General features: G+C 46.2%; 1 protein-coding gene across 8 annotated transcripts in view; it reads left to right on the top strand.

Moving 5' to 3' along the window:
- Nucleotides 1-17,616, top strand: part of PRRC2B (proline rich coiled-coil 2B) — a 105,706-nt gene that overhangs the window by 27,097 nt on the left and 60,993 nt on the right. For 7 of the 8 annotated variants that reach the window (XM_012744086.3, XM_012744085.3, XM_076009135.1 and 4 more), the window contains exon 2: nucleotides 16,853-17,022. In XM_012744086.3, coding sequence (XP_012599540.1) covers nucleotides 16,908-17,022 — 115 coding nt within the window. In that variant the 5' untranslated portion in view covers nucleotides 16,853-16,907. The remainder of the gene's footprint in view (nucleotides 1-16,852; nucleotides 17,023-17,616) is intronic. The other variant, XM_012744087.3, reaches the window with a different exon arrangement.

A 17,616-nucleotide genomic window follows, 5' to 3' on the forward strand; every position in this document is an offset into this window, starting at 1 on the left:
CTTCCTGCCTTTCATTTCTCTGACACAAACTAAAAATGTGCTTCATTGAAATGCCAGGTGGTACAGAAGTATTGGCCCAGGCATACATGTACTAGAGAGTGTTGGTTGTAGCTTTGTCATAGTACACAGTTGGAAATAGTTTACACGTCTGTGGGACAATGGCTAAATAAGATATGATCCAACGATGTGATGGAATGCTTTGTAGGCATTGAAAAGAATATGAGGTAGGTTGCTATGTATTTTCTTAGATTACCACAGTATATGAGAAGAGAAGAACCCAAGTTGCAGCATACGTAACATAGTAACTTTCCACATTTGTAGAATAAAAATTGAAGACCACAACTCTGCTTATAGGTTTATAAGCAGAATAAGGGGTGGAAGATATCCATAAGTTTAACAGTAGTCACTTTTTGAGTTGGATTATTTTTTAATGTCATTTGATTTGTTAGACTGAATGTGTATTAGTAACATAGTAATTGCAAAAGTAACTCACACACATTTTGAAACAGACATGCCTGTGTGTAGTGGGCTGGGCTGGGCTGGGACCAGCAGCTGTCTCTTTCCTGGCAGGAGCTCAAGCTGTGGTGAGGCAAGAGCCTCACAAGGCTTTGTATTTCACTCAGACCTGTCCAGAGTGCCCTGGCTTCTGGTGCTGGGGCCTGATGGTTCACATGAATTTAACCCCTTTAATCATCTGTCTGTGTTTATGTGGCAGTGGCCTTTGGAAACGGCTTTGTTGATCTGGTTAGAAGGAAAAATCCAATGCAAATGCTGCCTCCACGTTCTGTTTCCTACTAAATCAGATTTACAATAAAGAACTTAGATTTTGGTTGCATTTGCAAAGTACTTCTTGCTTGCTAATTTGTCATTATTTGGAGGTGGAAAAGGAAGGCGCAACTGAAGTAGAATCAACTGTTGATTCCTAGCTGTGTATTGAAATCAAAGTTGTCTTCTCCCCCTCAGTTGCTAAATTAACTGCATATTCAAAACGGGAGGTAGGCAGTAGTAACTCCTTGCAGATTGCAAATGAGAGTCCTATAGGCTTCAGCCCAAGCCTGTCTGCCCATGAGCTCAAGGCAGACCCCTGTGGGTGGGGAGCCTGCAGCTGGCAGGGCTTCTGGGGGACTGGGATGTTCGTCAGTGGAGACCCACCCCCGGCCGGGCTTGCACTTCACTTTCATCGCAGGTCTCAGCAGCACTGGGGGCATTGTGCTCATTCTCTGGGGCCCGTGGCATGGACCTCACAGTCACAGTAGCAGACTTTGTTTCTCCCGTGCCGGACACTTCCTGAGTAGATCTGGATGTCAGATTGACCTGGGTTCAAGTTCGGGGTTTTGACTCCCTAACTGGATGATAGTGACCTTTGGTCAAGTCATTTAACCTTGCTGAGCCTTAGTGTTTTGCTATAAAATGGGAACACTAGTACCTTTCTCTGAGAGGTTATCTATTTTATTTCTTGTTTCACAGGACTTTTTTTTTTTTTTGGTGAAACAGTTTTTTTTTTTTGAGACAGAGTCTTGCTCTGTTTCCTGGGGTGGCGTCAGCTAGGTCACGGCAGCTTCAAACTCCTGGGCCCAAGCCATCCTCCTGCCTCAGCCTCCTAAGTAGCTGGGACTACAGGCACCGCCATGCCTGGCTAATTTTTATATATATATATATGTGTGTGTGTGTGTGTGTGTGTATTTTTTTTTTTGTCCAGCTAATTTCTTTCTATTTTTTTTTTTTTTAGTAGAGATGGGGTCTTGCTCTCTTGCTCAGGCTGGTCTCGAACTCCTGAGCTCAAATGATCCGCCTGCCTTGGCCTCCCAGAGTGCTTGGATTACCAGCATGCACCACTGCATCTGGCCAGAACTATTTTTTAAATTCAATTTCATTCAAATGTATTCATTAAACTACTTTTGGCTTTTTCATTGTTTCTGCTTTCCTTCACATTTGATTGTGTCTTTTTTCTTGAATTCTTAAATGAGATGCTTTTAATTTAATTTCATTCTTTTCTGTTGGGAATTTACAGAATTTAGGTTATTATATTTCTGAGTGCAAATTTATTTTTGTTTTAAAGGTTTTGTTATATAGTGTTCTTTTTTTATTTGTGCTATTTTCCAGATCTGCTGCAGCTACAAGTTGGAATTCCACTTTGATTCAAAAGTTTTTCAATAGTGAGTTTTCAGTTTTCCAACTATTAGAGTTTTTTTTTTTTTTGAGACAGAGTCTCGCTTGCTTTGTTGCCCATGCTAGAGTGAGTGCTGTGGCATCAGCCTAGCTCACAGCAACCTCAAACTCCTGGGCTCAAGCAATCCTGCTGCCTCAGCCTCCCGACTAGCTGGGACTACAGGCATGCGCCACCATGCCCGGCTAATTTTTTCTATATATATATTAGTTGGCCAATTAATTTCTTTCTATTTATGGTGGAGACAGGGTCTTGCTCTTGCTCAGGCTGGTTTCAAACTCCTGACCTTGAGCAATCCGCCCGCCTCGCCTCCCAGAGTGCTAGGATTACAGGCGTGAGCCACCGCGCCCGGCCTATTAGAGTTATTTTTATTTCCATTTTAATTATATCTTGTTTTATTGCACTGTGGTCAGAGATTTTTGCTTTTCAGAATTTGGGATCTTTCTTAAAAGTAATATATAGTCACTTTTTGAACATGTTTGCTGATCCACCTGGATCTGTTTAATCTTCCGCATTTTGAGAGAGTTTGATCTACCAAGGTGTAGAAATTTATGTTATTTCTAATGTTTTTATGATAATTTTTTTTTCATTTTAAAATTAACTCTGTACATAGAGATTCATGTCAGTTGTGTTTTCATTGTGGGTAGTGCGCTGGCCACTGCTCTCTTTGTTTTGTTTACTCTTTTGTGTCTGGCTTCTTTGACATTATGTTTGTGAGTTTCATCCGTGTGGTTGTTTGTTTATTTGTTCTCATTGTTGAATAGTATTCAGTTATATGCACATAATATTCATCCATTCTAATGGTGATTGATAGACTTTGAGCTTATTTCCCTTTAGCTGTTCCAAATAGTGCTGCTATTAATGTTCTCATACACGTCCTTTGATGTGTGTGTGTCCGTGCTCTGTTTGGCAGGTACCTAGGAGTGGAGTTTCTGGGTTGGGGGTAGGAGTAAGGCAGCTTTAGTGGCCGGCTGCCATCCTCCAAGGATTGTAGAGTGGTCACACTCACTAGCAGTGCGTGCTCCATTACCAGTGCTTGGTCTTGTAAAGATGTCGCTTCTCCCCAATGTGATCTCTGGATTCCATGTAATTTTTCCAGGCATAATCCCAGCAGGCTTTTCTTTTGTTGTTGTGTGGAAATTGATAAAAACTCATACTGAAATTTATATGAAAATGCAAAATGGCCAAGAGTAATCAAAGCATTCTTGAAGAAGAGCAAGGTGAAGGATGTAACCTACCAGATACTAAGACTTTATGAAAGCTACAGTAATTACAGCAGTGCAGTGTTGGCATAGGGTAGACAAATGGGCTGATGGAATGGAACAGTCCTGAAACAGACTGCACATCAGTTGTCAATTTATGACAAAGGTGCCACATGACAAAGGGAAAAGATGGTGTTTTCAAAAAAGGTTTTGGATTCTTTAGATGGGAGAAAGTGAATTTTCTATCAAATCTTATCCAAAAATTAGTAAACATGAAAGATAAAACAATTAAGCTTCCAGAAGAAAACATAAGAGAATCCTTACATAAGACATAGAAACCACTAACCAAAATAGAAAAACATGGTAAATCAAACTACACTAAAGTTTGTATCTTTTTTACAATGTTCCAATAAAATGCAACAAATACTATTTTCTGATTGCTCAGAAAGTGTAGATAATGCATCCCATTTATTCCCCGGGAACCCTCTGTCCTGCTCTTACTAGAACTGCTTGCTCCCTTGCCTGGGCACAGCTGCCATCCTGGCCCTTGTTTGGTTGTCATTCTGGGACTTTTGTCCCTCCCTGTTGGATCCTTATTTCCTGGATCCTGTGGGTATCAGTTGAATAATTTGGGCATCCGATGACAGCAGCTGTCTTTTTTTTTTTGAGACAGAGTCTCACTTTGTTGCCCAGGCTAGAGTGAGTGCTGTGGCGTCATCCTAGCTCACAGCAACCTCAAACTCCTAGGGTCAAGCGATCCTCCTGCCTCACCCTCCCAAGTAGCTGGGACTACAGGCATGTGCCACCATGCCCGGCTAATTTTTTTTCTATATCTATTAGTTGGCCAATTTCTTTCTATTTATAGTAGAGACGGGGTCGCTCTTGCTCAGGGTTGTTTCGAACTCCTGACCTCAAGCAATCCGCCCACCTCAGCCTCCCAGAACAGCAGCTATCTTAAACCCTTTTAAACAATAAGGACGTTTATTGGCTCAAGTAAGTGGAAGTCCAGAAGTAGAAGGTTTGGGTTGGTTTATCTGCAGGGGTCTGAACCAACCTCTAGCAAGGGGGATGGACTTGTTTTAGACCAAGCCCTCTTCCTTCCTTGTAGCTTACAGGCTGCCTGGGGAAGGACAAGACCTCCCTTCCTTAAGGGAGGAAGGAGGGGAAAATTAGCTGCTGGGTAGCAGATAAGAATGGCTCTGTTACTTTTGCCTGTGTCTGGATTTGCTTTCTTGTTTTATTAGAGTACAGTCTTGGGCTTTCTGAGAAGGTGAAAGTTTAGAGTTCTTGCATAAGTCTGAAGAAGTCTTTTTCTGTCCCCACGCTTGACTTGGTCAGCTGAGTGCTGGACTCTACATTGAAGGTCACTTAATAGGGAGGGTAATGATGCTGGTGAGAACACGCTGCTGCTGCTCATGGGAACTCACTGCCATTCTGATTGTTTCTCTCTGGAACATTTTTTGGGGGAGGGTTGACTTTTACAGCTTTAGGGATATGTTCTGAAATTTCATGTCATAGCTTGTGCTCTTTTTACATCTATTGTTTTGAGCACTTTGGTTTTTTTTTTTTTTTTTTTTTTTAAAGAGATAGGGACTTGTTTTGTCACATAGGCTGGATTGCAGTGGCATAGTTATAGCCCACTGTAGCCTTGAACTCCTGGCCTCAAGGGCTCCTCCTGCCTTAATCCTCCTGAATAGCTAGGACTACAGGCATGTGCCATCATATCTGGTGGCTAATTTAGAAATTGTTTTTCCTTTTTGTAGAGATGAAGAAGTCATTGCTATATTTATATTGCCCAGGCTAGTCTTGAACCCCTGGCCTCAGTGATCCTCCTGCCTAATCCTCTCAGAGTGCTGGTTATAGGTGTGAGCCACCACACCCAGCCCTGTTCTGAGCACTTAATGGGCCCTTACAGTCTGGGGTGCCTCAACTCTGGGAGTTTTTCTTGTAATTTTTATTTGATAATTTTTTCCTCTCCTTTTTTTTCTCTTCTGTGTTTCTGGAACTCCTAGTTAAATCTGGACTCCTGGATTAATCCTTTAATTTTGAGGGGAGGAAATGACTAGCATTCATCTCCTTGTTAATTTTTCTGAGATTTGGTTGACTTCAGAATTTTTTCCTTTGGAATAGTTTTGTTTTACATAAAAGTTGGAGTTTTCATATACCCTACCCAAAGTTTCTCCCTGTGATAAACATGTTAGTATGGTACATTTGTCCCTACTAATGAACCAATATAACATTTGTTATTAATTGAAGTCTTTTTTTGTTCCTTTTTTTTTTGAGACAAGGTCTTGCTCTGTCATGCAGGCTTAGAGTGCTGTGGTGCAGTCATAGCTCACTGCAACCTCAAACTTCTAGGGCTCAAGTGAGCCTCTTGGCTCAGTTTCCCGAGCAGCAGGGACTACAGATGCATACCACCATGCCTAGCTATATTTTAAAATTTTTTTGTAGAGACTGAGTCTTCCTATGTTGCCCAGGCGGGTCAGATTTCCTTAGTTTTTACCTAATGTCTTTTTTCTGTTCCAGAATACCATATTCTGTTTAGTTGTCGTGTTCCCTCGGTTTACTCTAGACTGTGATAGTTAACAGTTTTGATGACCTTGGCAGTTTTGAGGCTTACTAATCAGATATTTTGTAGAATGGTCCTCAGTTGGGATTTGTCTGATATTTTTCTCATGATTAGCCTGAGGTTATGGGGTTTTGGCTGTCATATGTTTAATTCTTCCTAAAGCTTAGTCTTGTTTTCTGACTGTCCTTTAAGGGAAAAAAAAAATCCTGTTTTATGTTTCATGGGTACAGTATCTTTAATTTTCTGAGGATTTTAATTTTAAATTACCTGTCTTGTATCTTTGGTACCTGGCACTGTTTATTTGATATCTGTCAGTTGGTGATCTCTCGGATACCCTGGGTCCCAGGCATGGGCAGCTGATTGGAAACTGGGCGGCTCCTCACTGTAGGTATCTGGGTGGGAGGCCGGCCTTATTTTCTTTCTTGTACCAGGTGCTGGTATTCTTTCTCTGGGGCTGGTTTTTCAAGAGCAGACTTTCTGCCTGGGCAGTGGAGAGAGGGACTTGTTATGTTTGTCTGTGGTCCTGCGGCGAGGCCAGCAGCAAAGGAGGCCTGCGGTTCCCTGACTGGCCGTGAGGGTTGTCGCTTAGCTTCCCATTTTAGCTCCTTTCCTCACCCTTACCCCGTTGACCTTGCTGTTTTTGGGTCTAGATTTCTCTTGTTCAGTTTATCTGTGGGGGAGAGGGATGGGGTTGTGGGGGTGTAGCTGTGATAAGTGCAGCCTTCAGCCAGTCCTTCCATGTTGACGTCCCTGCACCCCTCTTCTGTTCAAGGCACCTGCTACCCCGCATCTCCTGAGTCGCTGATGCTCTGAGGTGAATGGGGGTTTGCCCCGTCTGCAGTCCTCACTTTGTAGCATCTTTCAGTCTGCTCATTCTGTTAATACTGCTCTTTGCCAAAATTGCCGTCTTTCCGGTTCTCTTAGTTGTTTATCTTCATTTAAGGGGGTTTCAGAAGGGTGAGCTATACATGCCTGCAGTCCTCCTGCATTTAAGGGGGTTTTGGAAAGGTGAGCTGTACATGCCTGCAGACCTGTCACGTTTAACCAGAATCCCCCCCCCCCCAAACAGTGCTTCTGTGAGTCACACGGGTTGAATTAAGGGCCATTTCTGGGGTGCGTGTGCTTATAGATGCACATACACAGTCATATCCATGTACATCAATGTTTGAGCATTTTTGTTGATTGTTCTTCTCTGCTGCCTTTTTCACATGATCAGTCATGGTTATCTTTCTCCGTCAGGACACCTAGAGCTTCTGTTTGCTGTGGTGGCTGCAGAGTTTTTCGAAGCCCAGAGGCAAGGGCTGGTTTTGGTGTCTGGTCATGTGTCACACCTTCTTACAGATATGGAGGGTGAACTTCTCTGTCTGTCCTTCCAGACCTCTGGGGAAGGGCAGCCAGAAGCCCAGCCTGGAGGCGGAGAGTTCTTCTGTCTGTGGAATTCCTTCTCCGTGCCAGGGAGCACTGCATTAGGGGGTGTCGGTATCACACCTGGTGATCATCTCATCCTTCTGAGGCAGCTCTCTGTCCCCACTTATAGATGGGAAAGCAGTAAGTGGGTGGGGTGACATTTGGCTTCCTGGCTCCTTTCCCGTTCTGGCAGTTGGTGTGGGGAAAGTGTGCAGGGGGCGTTTATCCTCTGTAGAGACTGTTGGCCCCAGAGAGGCCCGTAGTTATCTTTATGTTAGGTGGCAGTTTATAGACTCACAGTGGCTATGACTTGGTGGATGATAGAACCAGTCTTTGCTTCTCTGCCCTCCCCTGTTCCTCCAGTGGCGGATCTTGGGGAAGGCGGAGGGAGTGTTTCCTGCTGGAGGCCAACCTGATTTGTCCTCGTCCTCTGCTCTTGTGCCCAGATTCCAGCTTGCTACAGGTGACGTCATTCCTACAGGGGAGAGGCTTTGGGTGTAAACAAACTAGCTGCTGGGCTGTTGGGGACAGCTGCAGCTGGCCGGGTGGCTTCCTCCCTGCGCTTGTGCTGGGCCTTCTGCCATCCTCCCTAAGCTTTCTTTAAAATTAATTTTTCGTATTTCTTTTAAACAGAGCAAATCTGTTTAGAATTAATCTACAATATTTTATGACCTTTATTTCTGAACCCTTTTGAAATAAATAACGAAAACACAATAGAACAGTAGCAGGAGGCAGATAATTAGTGTCACAGCACCATAGCACCCAGAATTTAAGCGACGTGTGCTCATGAAGAGAGACCCAGCGTTATAATCTGGGAGGCTAGTTTAGAGGAGATAATTTTCTATTTTTTTAAAGCTTTACAGTTTTTCTATATCAAGAATATATTCCTTTTGTTACTAAAAAATATTGTGGAAAAAACACGTAAACAGAGCAGGACTAGGATTCTCCACCTCCATAAGGTGGAGAATCTGTTGTAATATCTGCGTGTGATTGCCTCGCACATCCGTGCTTATTGTCCTAAAGTGGGAAACCTTGAAACTGGGGCAGTTTAGCGTTGTTTAAAATGTAGTCGCAGTGGAGTGTTTATCTCAAGAGGGTTTTCTGAGAATTAAAGTGTGCCTCTGTCTCCTGAGAATTAATTAAAGGGGTCTACCAGCAGATCCTAAACATCCATGAATTTGTCCTTGTGGTTTTTGAAGGTTTGCTTTCTGCACCAGTGTCCTTAAGCTGTGACACACCAGTGTGGGGACAGGTCCCTGATGCACAGGACAAGGTAGAGGCACAGGTGCCAGCTGTGTGGGGCCTGGAGGGTGAGTGCTGTCGTTAAGGCTGATGCATGGAGACGTGGCAGAGGGAACAGGAACAGAGTCGCAGCGACATCTGCCACCAGCTGAGAACCTACTAATGACAAGCACTGGGTCAGGCGAGTGGTATTTGTTCTCCCATTTATTCCTTACAGCAGACCTGGGATGTGGGTAACAGTGTGTCCATCCTTATTTAATCTGTGAGGAAATAGGCCTCAGTCACAGCCCACGTGAGCCGGGGGTGAGATGCAGACCCAGAGTTTCAGAGACGAGGCTTGGGGTAGGGTGAGGGGCCCGTGGGGCCAGTGTTGGGCTGGAGATTTGGACTTGACCCTGGAGCAGTGGGGTACTGTGGAAGGTGTTTGAGCAAATGCTTGACATCTGGTTTGCCAGATGAGCTGTAGCTGTTGGGGGGTGGGACAAGGAGGGGGAGCAGACCATGGTTCAGGCAGGCAAGGAAGGACTTGTGACTGAGTGTAGGATGGTGGGGACGTGCCTTGGTGTCTGTAGCACAGGCCTTGTTTCTTATTTATTTTTAATTTTTGTTTTTTATGGGTTTAACCCTTTGCTCTCGCTTTTTTCTCATTATCCACTCGACATTATCCACACTCGACATTATCCACACTCGACATCCGAGTGCAAAGGGTTAAAATTTTTTTTTTGATATAGGGTCTTGCTCTGTCACCCAGGCTGGAGTGCAGTGGGCCTGATCATAGCTCACTGTAACCTTTAACTCCTGGGCTCAAGCAATCTTCCAGCCTTAGCCTACCCTAGCAGCTGGGACTACAGGCATGTGCCATCTCACCTGGCTAATTTTTTCTTTTTTTTTTTTTCCAGTAGAGACGGGGTCTCACTCTTCATCAGGCTGGTCTTGAACTCTTGAGTTCAGGTGATCCTCACGTGTCCACCTCCCAGAGTGCTAGGCGGGCCATAATTTTTAATTTTTATTTTTTAGTCCATATTTTTAATTTCTGTTGCTTTCTAAATGTGCTGTCTCCTCAGAGGGCTGTGGTGTTCTGGCAGTGGCTAACATCTCCCATAAGGAGCACTGGGTTACCAGAAAACCCACTCCCACCACCTGTTGTTCCCTCACACCTTATTTTCAAGCAGTTTGTCCTTGGCAAGGTCTGTGCCACGCTCTGCAGGAGCCTCACCTGTTTGGGCTTCTGCAGGTGGCTTAGCTCCGGCTTCCGCTTTACAGATGGGCCAGCTACTGACTCCTAAGGAGTGGGGAAAAGTGAGTGCTCTGTGGCTTCTTGAAAGCCACCTTTGCTGTGTTTCAAGTGTTGGGTCATGCTGTTGCAGAGCAGGGCAGCAGAAGTTTCCCTTCAAAACCCAGTTAGGATTCCCCCACCCTGGTACATACATGAAACCCTTTTTGTTGTATTCATTGCAGAATTGCAGAATATTCATTTGCATATTTGCTTCATCCTCTAAACCAGGGGTCAGCAAACTGCAGCCTGGATTCCTGCCCGCCTCCTGTTTTTGTAAATAAAGATTTACTGGAACACAGCTGTGCCCCTTTGTTTATGTATTATCTGTGATTACTTTCCCCCTGCGAGGACAGCCCTGGGCGGACAGCCCTGGGCGGAGTGGAGTGCTTGCAGCAGAGCCTGTGGCCAGCAGAGCCAAATACATTTACTGTCTGGCCCTTCACAGTAAAAGTTTACAGGCCCCTTCTGCTGGAGTACAGGGTGGAATCTCATTGTCCCCAGCACCTAGTGGCACAGTGTCTGGCACACATTGGTCAGTAAACATTGCGTATTTGAAGCGGGTGACGTAGTCTGCCTTATGTTAAAGTTCTTTTTTGCAAGGCACTGGCAGGTTGGAGAAGGGCAGACTCACTCATTAATCTTGTACCTGGATTTTGTGGCGACAGTTCTTGACTTTTTGAGACTTAACAAGTAAACTGTGGTGACCACGCCTTTCCTGGCCCATGTGGTTTCTCGAAGCGTTTATCTAGCCTTGCCGTTGGTTTCCATCCTGTCACATCACGATGCTTGGTGTGTTCTGTCTCTCAGTGGGGTCTCCCCGTTCCTTCCATACAGAGACATACCACCGTCCTTTCTCCCCACCCCCAGCTTGTGGCCTTCTGCTTGTGCCTCACAGCCAGCCGTGACACTCAGCTGAATTCATTGTGTGTCCCCCACGTGACCCTGCTCTGTGAGGGCAGGGCTCAGCCGGGGCACCCTGCAGTCCTTCTTTAGTAGCAGTGACTGGAGGGAAGAGCTGTCTCCAGGTGTCCTGAGCGTGAGGAATGCTTAAGAATGCAGGTGATTGTGACCCACTGTTGCCAGAATCAGAGGGGCCTGTGAAAAGACTGGGTTTTAGCTTGGATGAAAATCTGGCTGTTGGAGGCAAGGCATAAATGAAATACTCGCCTTTGAAGTTGTCCGGTACCATCATCTGTGCAATCCCGAAAATAGCTGTTGAGCCTGGATTGGCTCATGTCGTGACTGTCTGCGTCTCACGGGGGAAGCAGATGCAGGGACAGGAGCCTGGAGTTTGGGGTTGCCCTGGGCATCTCTCGTCTGCGGCCTGGTGTTGTCCAGCCTGGGCTCCAAGCCTGGCTCCAGCACTTGGCAGCTCTGTGACCTTGGGCAAGTTACTTCTCTATTATCTTTACCGGACCTTAACGTCCTTCTCTGTCACGCAGGCTGCTAGCCGTAGTATCTTCCAGAAAGGGTTGTAGGGAGGAATCAGGGCACTGAGCACTTAGCAGGGTACACAGCTCCCAGGAGTGCTGGTGGCTACTGTGATTAGCCCTGTATGTGCAGCTGTAGTGGATCCTGGTGAGGTACAGGCCAGCCCAGGTCACCTGGTCAGGCAGCTGACGCTGGCTGGTACCCAAGTGTGGTGTGAAATTAATCCTGTTGCCCGGAAATGGCTTTTGATAAGTTAGAGAGCAGGGAGATTTTCCTTCTGGTGGACAGATAGCAGCAGCCTGTGTCCTGAACCTGTTCAGCCGGTGGGCGGGTGCTGTCTGGAGAGGCGGAGCTTAGGTGTTTTCTTGCCTTTGTTGGCGAATCATTCTCGTTGTTTTTGTTCCAGGAAAGCCTGGGGCCTCAAAGCATTTCTTTAGATTATATGCCAAAACATGCAGACCTGGATTCATTTTTAAACGTCCTTTTCTTCATTCATTCCTCAAAGCTTAATTTTAGGCCCTTTTTTCATCTAATAGCAGTATTTTCTTTTAGCCCAGCAAATTTCAAAATGGATCCTACAGCTGCTGTAGGGAAGGCAGGCCGGACCTCTTCCTGGCAGGTGTTGTTGGCTTGCGTCTGTTACAATATACAGTTCCTTATTATATGAGGTTCCAAATTAGATTTTGATTGGGGAGAAAAAGGATTCTGTTGCCTGCAAAAGGGAGAGAAGGCAATGGGAAAGCCATGGCTATGAGCCAGGTTCGACTCATGCTCATCTTTGAGGACTTGGTGTGTCTTGGCCAGTTCTTGTCCCTCAGATCCAGAAGTGAGTCTGACTGGATGAAAATGCCTCTGACCCAAGCGTGTTCTCTCGCCGCAGGCACCTTCCTGATCCACACCCAGATGTTGGCCTGTGCTTTCTTCCTGCTGTCGGTTGAGGCTCTACTAGCTTGGGGTGTGTGTGTGTGTGTGTGTGTGTGTGTGTGTGTGTGTTGATGGATGGAAGCTCAGCAGATACTTGGAAGCTGGCGAAGGCCCCAGCCGCAGCGCTCCTGGCCTGATGTTTGTGCAAACCAGCTGGTGAGCAGAGGAGCCAGATGGGTGTGGGCCGGGCCAGGCCCCAAATGCGGCACCGCTTCAGTGGAGATACGTACAATTGGAGGAAAGCCTAGTGATTGTATTTGTATTTTGGAGTTATGTCCAGTGGAATTTGGCTTAATCAATTCCTGAATGCTCTAAGGCAGATATCCGTAAACTGACTTTGTAAGGACCACATAGTAAATATTTTAGGCTTTGTGGGCCCCATACAGCCTCTTTTGCACATTCTTCATGCTGCCTGTATTTTGCCAATGCCTGCGCTACGGGAAAATCATGGCAATCTTCCCCTGTGGGGAGTTTGAATGTACAAGTATCAGGCCCTTCCTGAATAGGTGCTGCTTCCATAGCAGTGGTGACTCAGTTTATCGCTTATTAGTATCTTGGGTTTTACAGGAATATAGAATCCAGTCCCAGGTGTGTGGTGAGAGATGGCTGATGTGACAATCATTTATAATAGTGTGGCTGTGGGTTATCAACATGGTGGGCTTGATTGTAGAACCAGGCCCCCCCTTTGGTAGATGGGGAAACTGAGGGTCTAGAGAGGCCAGTGATGTGCCCAAACATGCAAAAGTTAGTTAAAAGGAGGGGGAGCACAAAAAAAATTGTACGTGCAGATTTAGTAGAGGTGTTAGTCCAGTGTGTTCCTTGTACTGGCTTCACCAAGGCTCTGTGGTCACGCGGTAAAAACCATTTCACCTGGAACATAGCAGGTGTCCGATTAGTATTTGTTGGGTGCTTCGATTTACTGGGAGGATATAATTCAAGTTATAGACCAACTAACATCTCTCAGACACAATCTAAATTCCCAGGAGAGTGGCTTATGGTTGAGCAGAGTTTTTCTTTCCTTTTTTTTGCAGGGTGCAGAGGGGGTGGGGGCGGGAACGGAACCTTCTCAGAGAAGCGTGGTGTGCGCCAGGTAGATACACAGAGAGCTGTTTGTGTCACTCTCTAACATCTGCCCACAGGCTCTGTTGGTGCCGGTCAAAGAAAGATCTGTTTGTGTCAGTGACCTAGCAGAAGCTAGGACTAACATATTTTAAGAAGACTTTTTAGTAACATTTATAGAGACAAATGTATTTCTGGTCAAGGTTCAGAATTAAATGACATTTAGGAATTTGAGAAATCAGGCACGGTCAGGCACAGTGGCTCACGCCTGTGATCCCAGTACTTTGGGAGGCTGAGGGAGGAGGATCGCTTGAGGCCAGGAGTTTGAGATCAACCTGGGCAACATAGTGAGACCTCGTCTCTACAAAAAAATTAAAAAATGAGCCAGGCATGTTGGCGTGCACCTGTGGTGGGTGGATCTCGCCATCTCTGGGTGGACACGGGGCCGGGGTTCCGTCCAGTTTGTCCTGTCTGTGGCCAGGCCCAGCTTCGTGTTGGGCACGTGGTAGTGCCGAGTAAAATGTGGTGCCGAGTAAAATGTGGTAATAAGCGAGTGTGTTACGTTCCTGTTGCTTTTGTAACAATTTACCACACATTTAATGGCTTAAGCAACACAAATTTGTTCTCCCAGAGTTCAGGAGGTCAGGAATCTGAAATGGGTCTCAGGGCGCTAAAATCGGTGTCAGCAGGGCTGCTCCTTCTGGAGCCTAGAAGGGAATCCACATGGCTGCCTTTCAGGCTTCCGGAGGCTGCATGTCCTTGGTTCTCTGCCTTCAGAGGGCGGCGCTCCAGCCTCTGCTTCCCCACGCACCTCTGGCTTCCCTCGTCCCCGTCCTGCCCCCCTTGTAAGGACCTTGTGATTCCACTGGGCTGACTCAGATAATCCAGGATGGATAATCTCCCCATCCCAAGACTCTTACCCACATCTGCAAAATCCTTTTAGCTGTGTAAAGGTAACATTCACAGGTTCTGAGAGTGAGGACATGGACATCTTGGTTGAGAGACTGTTACATGTATCACCCTTTACAAGCCTGTTCAACCAGCCACAGTGAGTTCGTAAAGAGTTAACTAGAAAAGTCCCAAAGTAGCCCCTTCACAGTCCGTGGAGTAGGGTCCAGCCAGCACTAGACAGGCACAGGTACTGTCCCTCTGTGACCCCACCCCGCCCCCATGGCGATTCCTTTTAGACTCAGGGTCAGCAAACTTTTTCCACCTGTGGCTTTGTGGGCTATGCGCTCTTTGTTGCATAGTCTTTGTTGTTTTTTTTTAAGCAAATATAAAACATGTAAAAAAATATATATCGTTTTTATTAATAGCTTGAGGATCATATAAAAACAGGCTATTGACTGGGGCCCTGGCCACTATTGCTGGCCCCTGTTCTAGACTGGAAGCTCTGTGAGGCCAGGGCCTCTGGTGGCTGTCACTATGGTGACAATCTCAAGGGCTTTTGTTAGGTATTGGGGGTTTCTGCCTAGGTGTTCTTTTCTATTTCAAGTTACTGGTTTGATCTGATAGAAGTGTCTCAAACCTAGATCTCACACAGTTTTAATGGATAATTTCAGGTTGATTTACGTTTCAGAGCCTATTAGCGACTAGTCATTCTAAAGCAGATGATACTTACAGTCCAGCCTAGAGCAGGATGCTATGCTTAGTTATGACTCTGGGCAGAGTAGAACCCCACTGGAGCCAGCCTCAGGGAGCGAGTTTAGAGATAGAAGGGTGTGTCTTGGGCCGGTTCCCATCATGGTCATTGCTATTCTTTGCTCCTGGTACAGGAGGCAGACTCTGGGGAGGGCTAGTGGTGTCAAGTGACTTCTGACAGACAGGAGCAGGGAGCACTTGGGAACGTCTTTGCTGGTATCTTTCTTCCTTGGGCCAGACTCTCCTACACACTAGCACATTTAGCATCCCTGGGCTTGGCCACAGCATGTGGGCAGCACTCCCACCATTGTGACAGTCAAAAATGCTCCTGCACATTTTGAAACACCCTGACATTCCTTGGCCTCTTCCCCTTGGCCACAGCTGAATGAACTTGGATTTGAGTGAGGGAAGGGAGTTAAATATCCAACCAGGATGGCTGATCCCACGTGGGGAGGAGAGGAGAATTTCCCTGAAGAAGGGATGCTGAGTTGACCACTCAAAGTGTCCCCACTTGCAAGGATCCAGCTTATGGCACTCCTCCCTTGGCATCGTCGGCGTTCTCTGAGCATTTCCTGATACGAATTGCATGCTTATCTGCCCTGCAGTGACGGGCAGATTTATTTGTTAAACGAAGGAAAGGGTGGATACCGCCGGCTTGGGTGAGCACCCTCAGTGAAGTCCACTTGGGGTGCTGGTGTCCGTGTCTTCCAGCTTACTGTTCTGGGCCCTAGTTTGTAATTGAGCTTTGCTCCCTGTGCTTTGTTTGGATCATAACATAGTTTTATCTTTAAAATCATTTTGGGTCTACACTGCCTCCTCAACACATTGGAGATGCTCCTCTATGGCTTCAGGGTAGGATGGTGGAGTGGCAGGCCTCCCTGCGCAGCTGCCACCAAGTGCCTTTGACTAGTCTGTGGAGGTTTTGACTCAACTGCCCTTGAATCACCAACGACATGTTATCAATGTGCCTAAACTGATGCGTTAGCTTCCTTTTCCATATATTCCTTGCAGTGAGAAGTAATGGGCACTTACAGCCAAGCTTGGGTGTAGAATCAAAGGCAGTGAAGCTCTCAGTCCTCAGGGCCTGGCACGCAGCACTCACCCCTGGAGGGCACGTAGTATTTGAACGAGTGAGTGAGTGAGTGAGTGAGTGAGAGGAAAGTGCCAATAGACTCATAGATGCCTGTAGAAAATTAGAAAGTGGCAGAGGGAGGAGGCATCTTTCTTGGTGGTCTTTCCAAAGCTCTGCAAGTGGAGGTGCGATTGCGACTTTGGAAGGTACAGCTCATGTACCTCCCTCGTGGCCCCAGGGAGTCACTTGCTTTCTGTTTTCCATGCTGCCCCTTAGAGAGCCCTGCTTTTGTTGCCTAAGCAGCAGTTTTCTCTCTGGGTGTTGTTGTTTATTTTGAAAAGTACATATACGCGACTGTTTCTGAATGATTTACTTACTTGGGTTGCTTTCCTTTGATTTATTTTTGCTTGTTCTTGAGATGAACAGCCCCTTGGTGTAGTAGACCATATACCTCCCTGTTCTGCCTGCCTTAATTTTGATGTTACATGCATGTGCCACGAGTAATGAGCATTTATTTTTCCATGTTGAAGAGCTGTCCCTGACTTGGAAAGAGGGCTGTTCAAGTTTGCATTCCAGTGTAGTTGGTGTGCGGTATACTCCAGCCAGTTCATAGCGGGAGGAGTTTACGGGGTGGGGGATTGGGTGGATGGTCGAGGGGTTCCCAGGGGTGCCTGCAAAATGCCCGTTAACTGTGAGCAAATTGCCTGTGGGTGGTAGGGGCTCTTTTCTAGGGACAGAGTTTGAAGCTTTCTTCAGCTCTTTAGGAGATCCGTGATTCCTGAAGAATCTAGTCCACTGGATCAGAGGTTCTGGTGGATTTGGATTGACACTCTTTTTTGTTTGTTTGTTTTTCATTTCAAAGGCAGATCGGGAGCGGTGCCGAGAAAAATTTCCTTACTAGATGACATTTCATCGCAATGTCCGATCGTTTGGGGCAAATAACCAAGGGCAAGGATGGGAAAAGCAAGTATTCGACTCTCAGCCTGTTTGACAAGTATAAAGGAAAATCAGTAGACGCAATTAGACCCTCAGGTAAGGCCCGGGGTGAGGACAGCTCTCTAAGCCCTCCCTTAGAAAGAAACTCCAGAAACCCAGAGAGTCACCCAGTCACACAGATGGGGTCCGAGCTAACCCGTCTCCTGGGCACGTGGTGGTCACCCAGCAGTTCTGGGGAAACAGAGTCACCTCTGCTTCCTCTTCGAGGTCTGATTTCAGAGCCTTGAATATCCTGACTGACCCAGAGTGGAATGATTTCTCCGTCTATTACCTTGTTGAAGCAACGGACATTTTTGTCCTGATGGGTGGAAGGGATTTTAATTGGCATCAGTGTTACTCATTTTAGTTTCCATGGTTCTGATATTCTGGAAATTGGTTAGAAAAGTTCATGTGGATTCTGTCCACACCTCAGGAGGTTTGGGTCTAGGCAGAGTCTGTCCCTTTGTTCCCACTGTAACGAGAGCCGTCTCAACTTGCAGGGAGGTTGTTCTCCTGTGGGATCGAGGTTTCTGGGCCTGGCTCCTCACCCATGCCGTAAACTCATAAAATGGAAGCCTTTGTGCAGGTCTCAGCAGCTCTTTTGTCTCTAGTGGTCAGTGAATAGCTTGTAAAGTGACTACCAAACACTTC

Source organism: Microcebus murinus, chromosome 12 (assembly GCF_040939455.1).
Source record: "Microcebus murinus isolate Inina chromosome 12, M.murinus_Inina_mat1.0, whole genome shotgun sequence".
Taxonomy (NCBI): Eukaryota; Metazoa; Chordata; class Mammalia; order Primates; family Cheirogaleidae; genus Microcebus; species Microcebus murinus.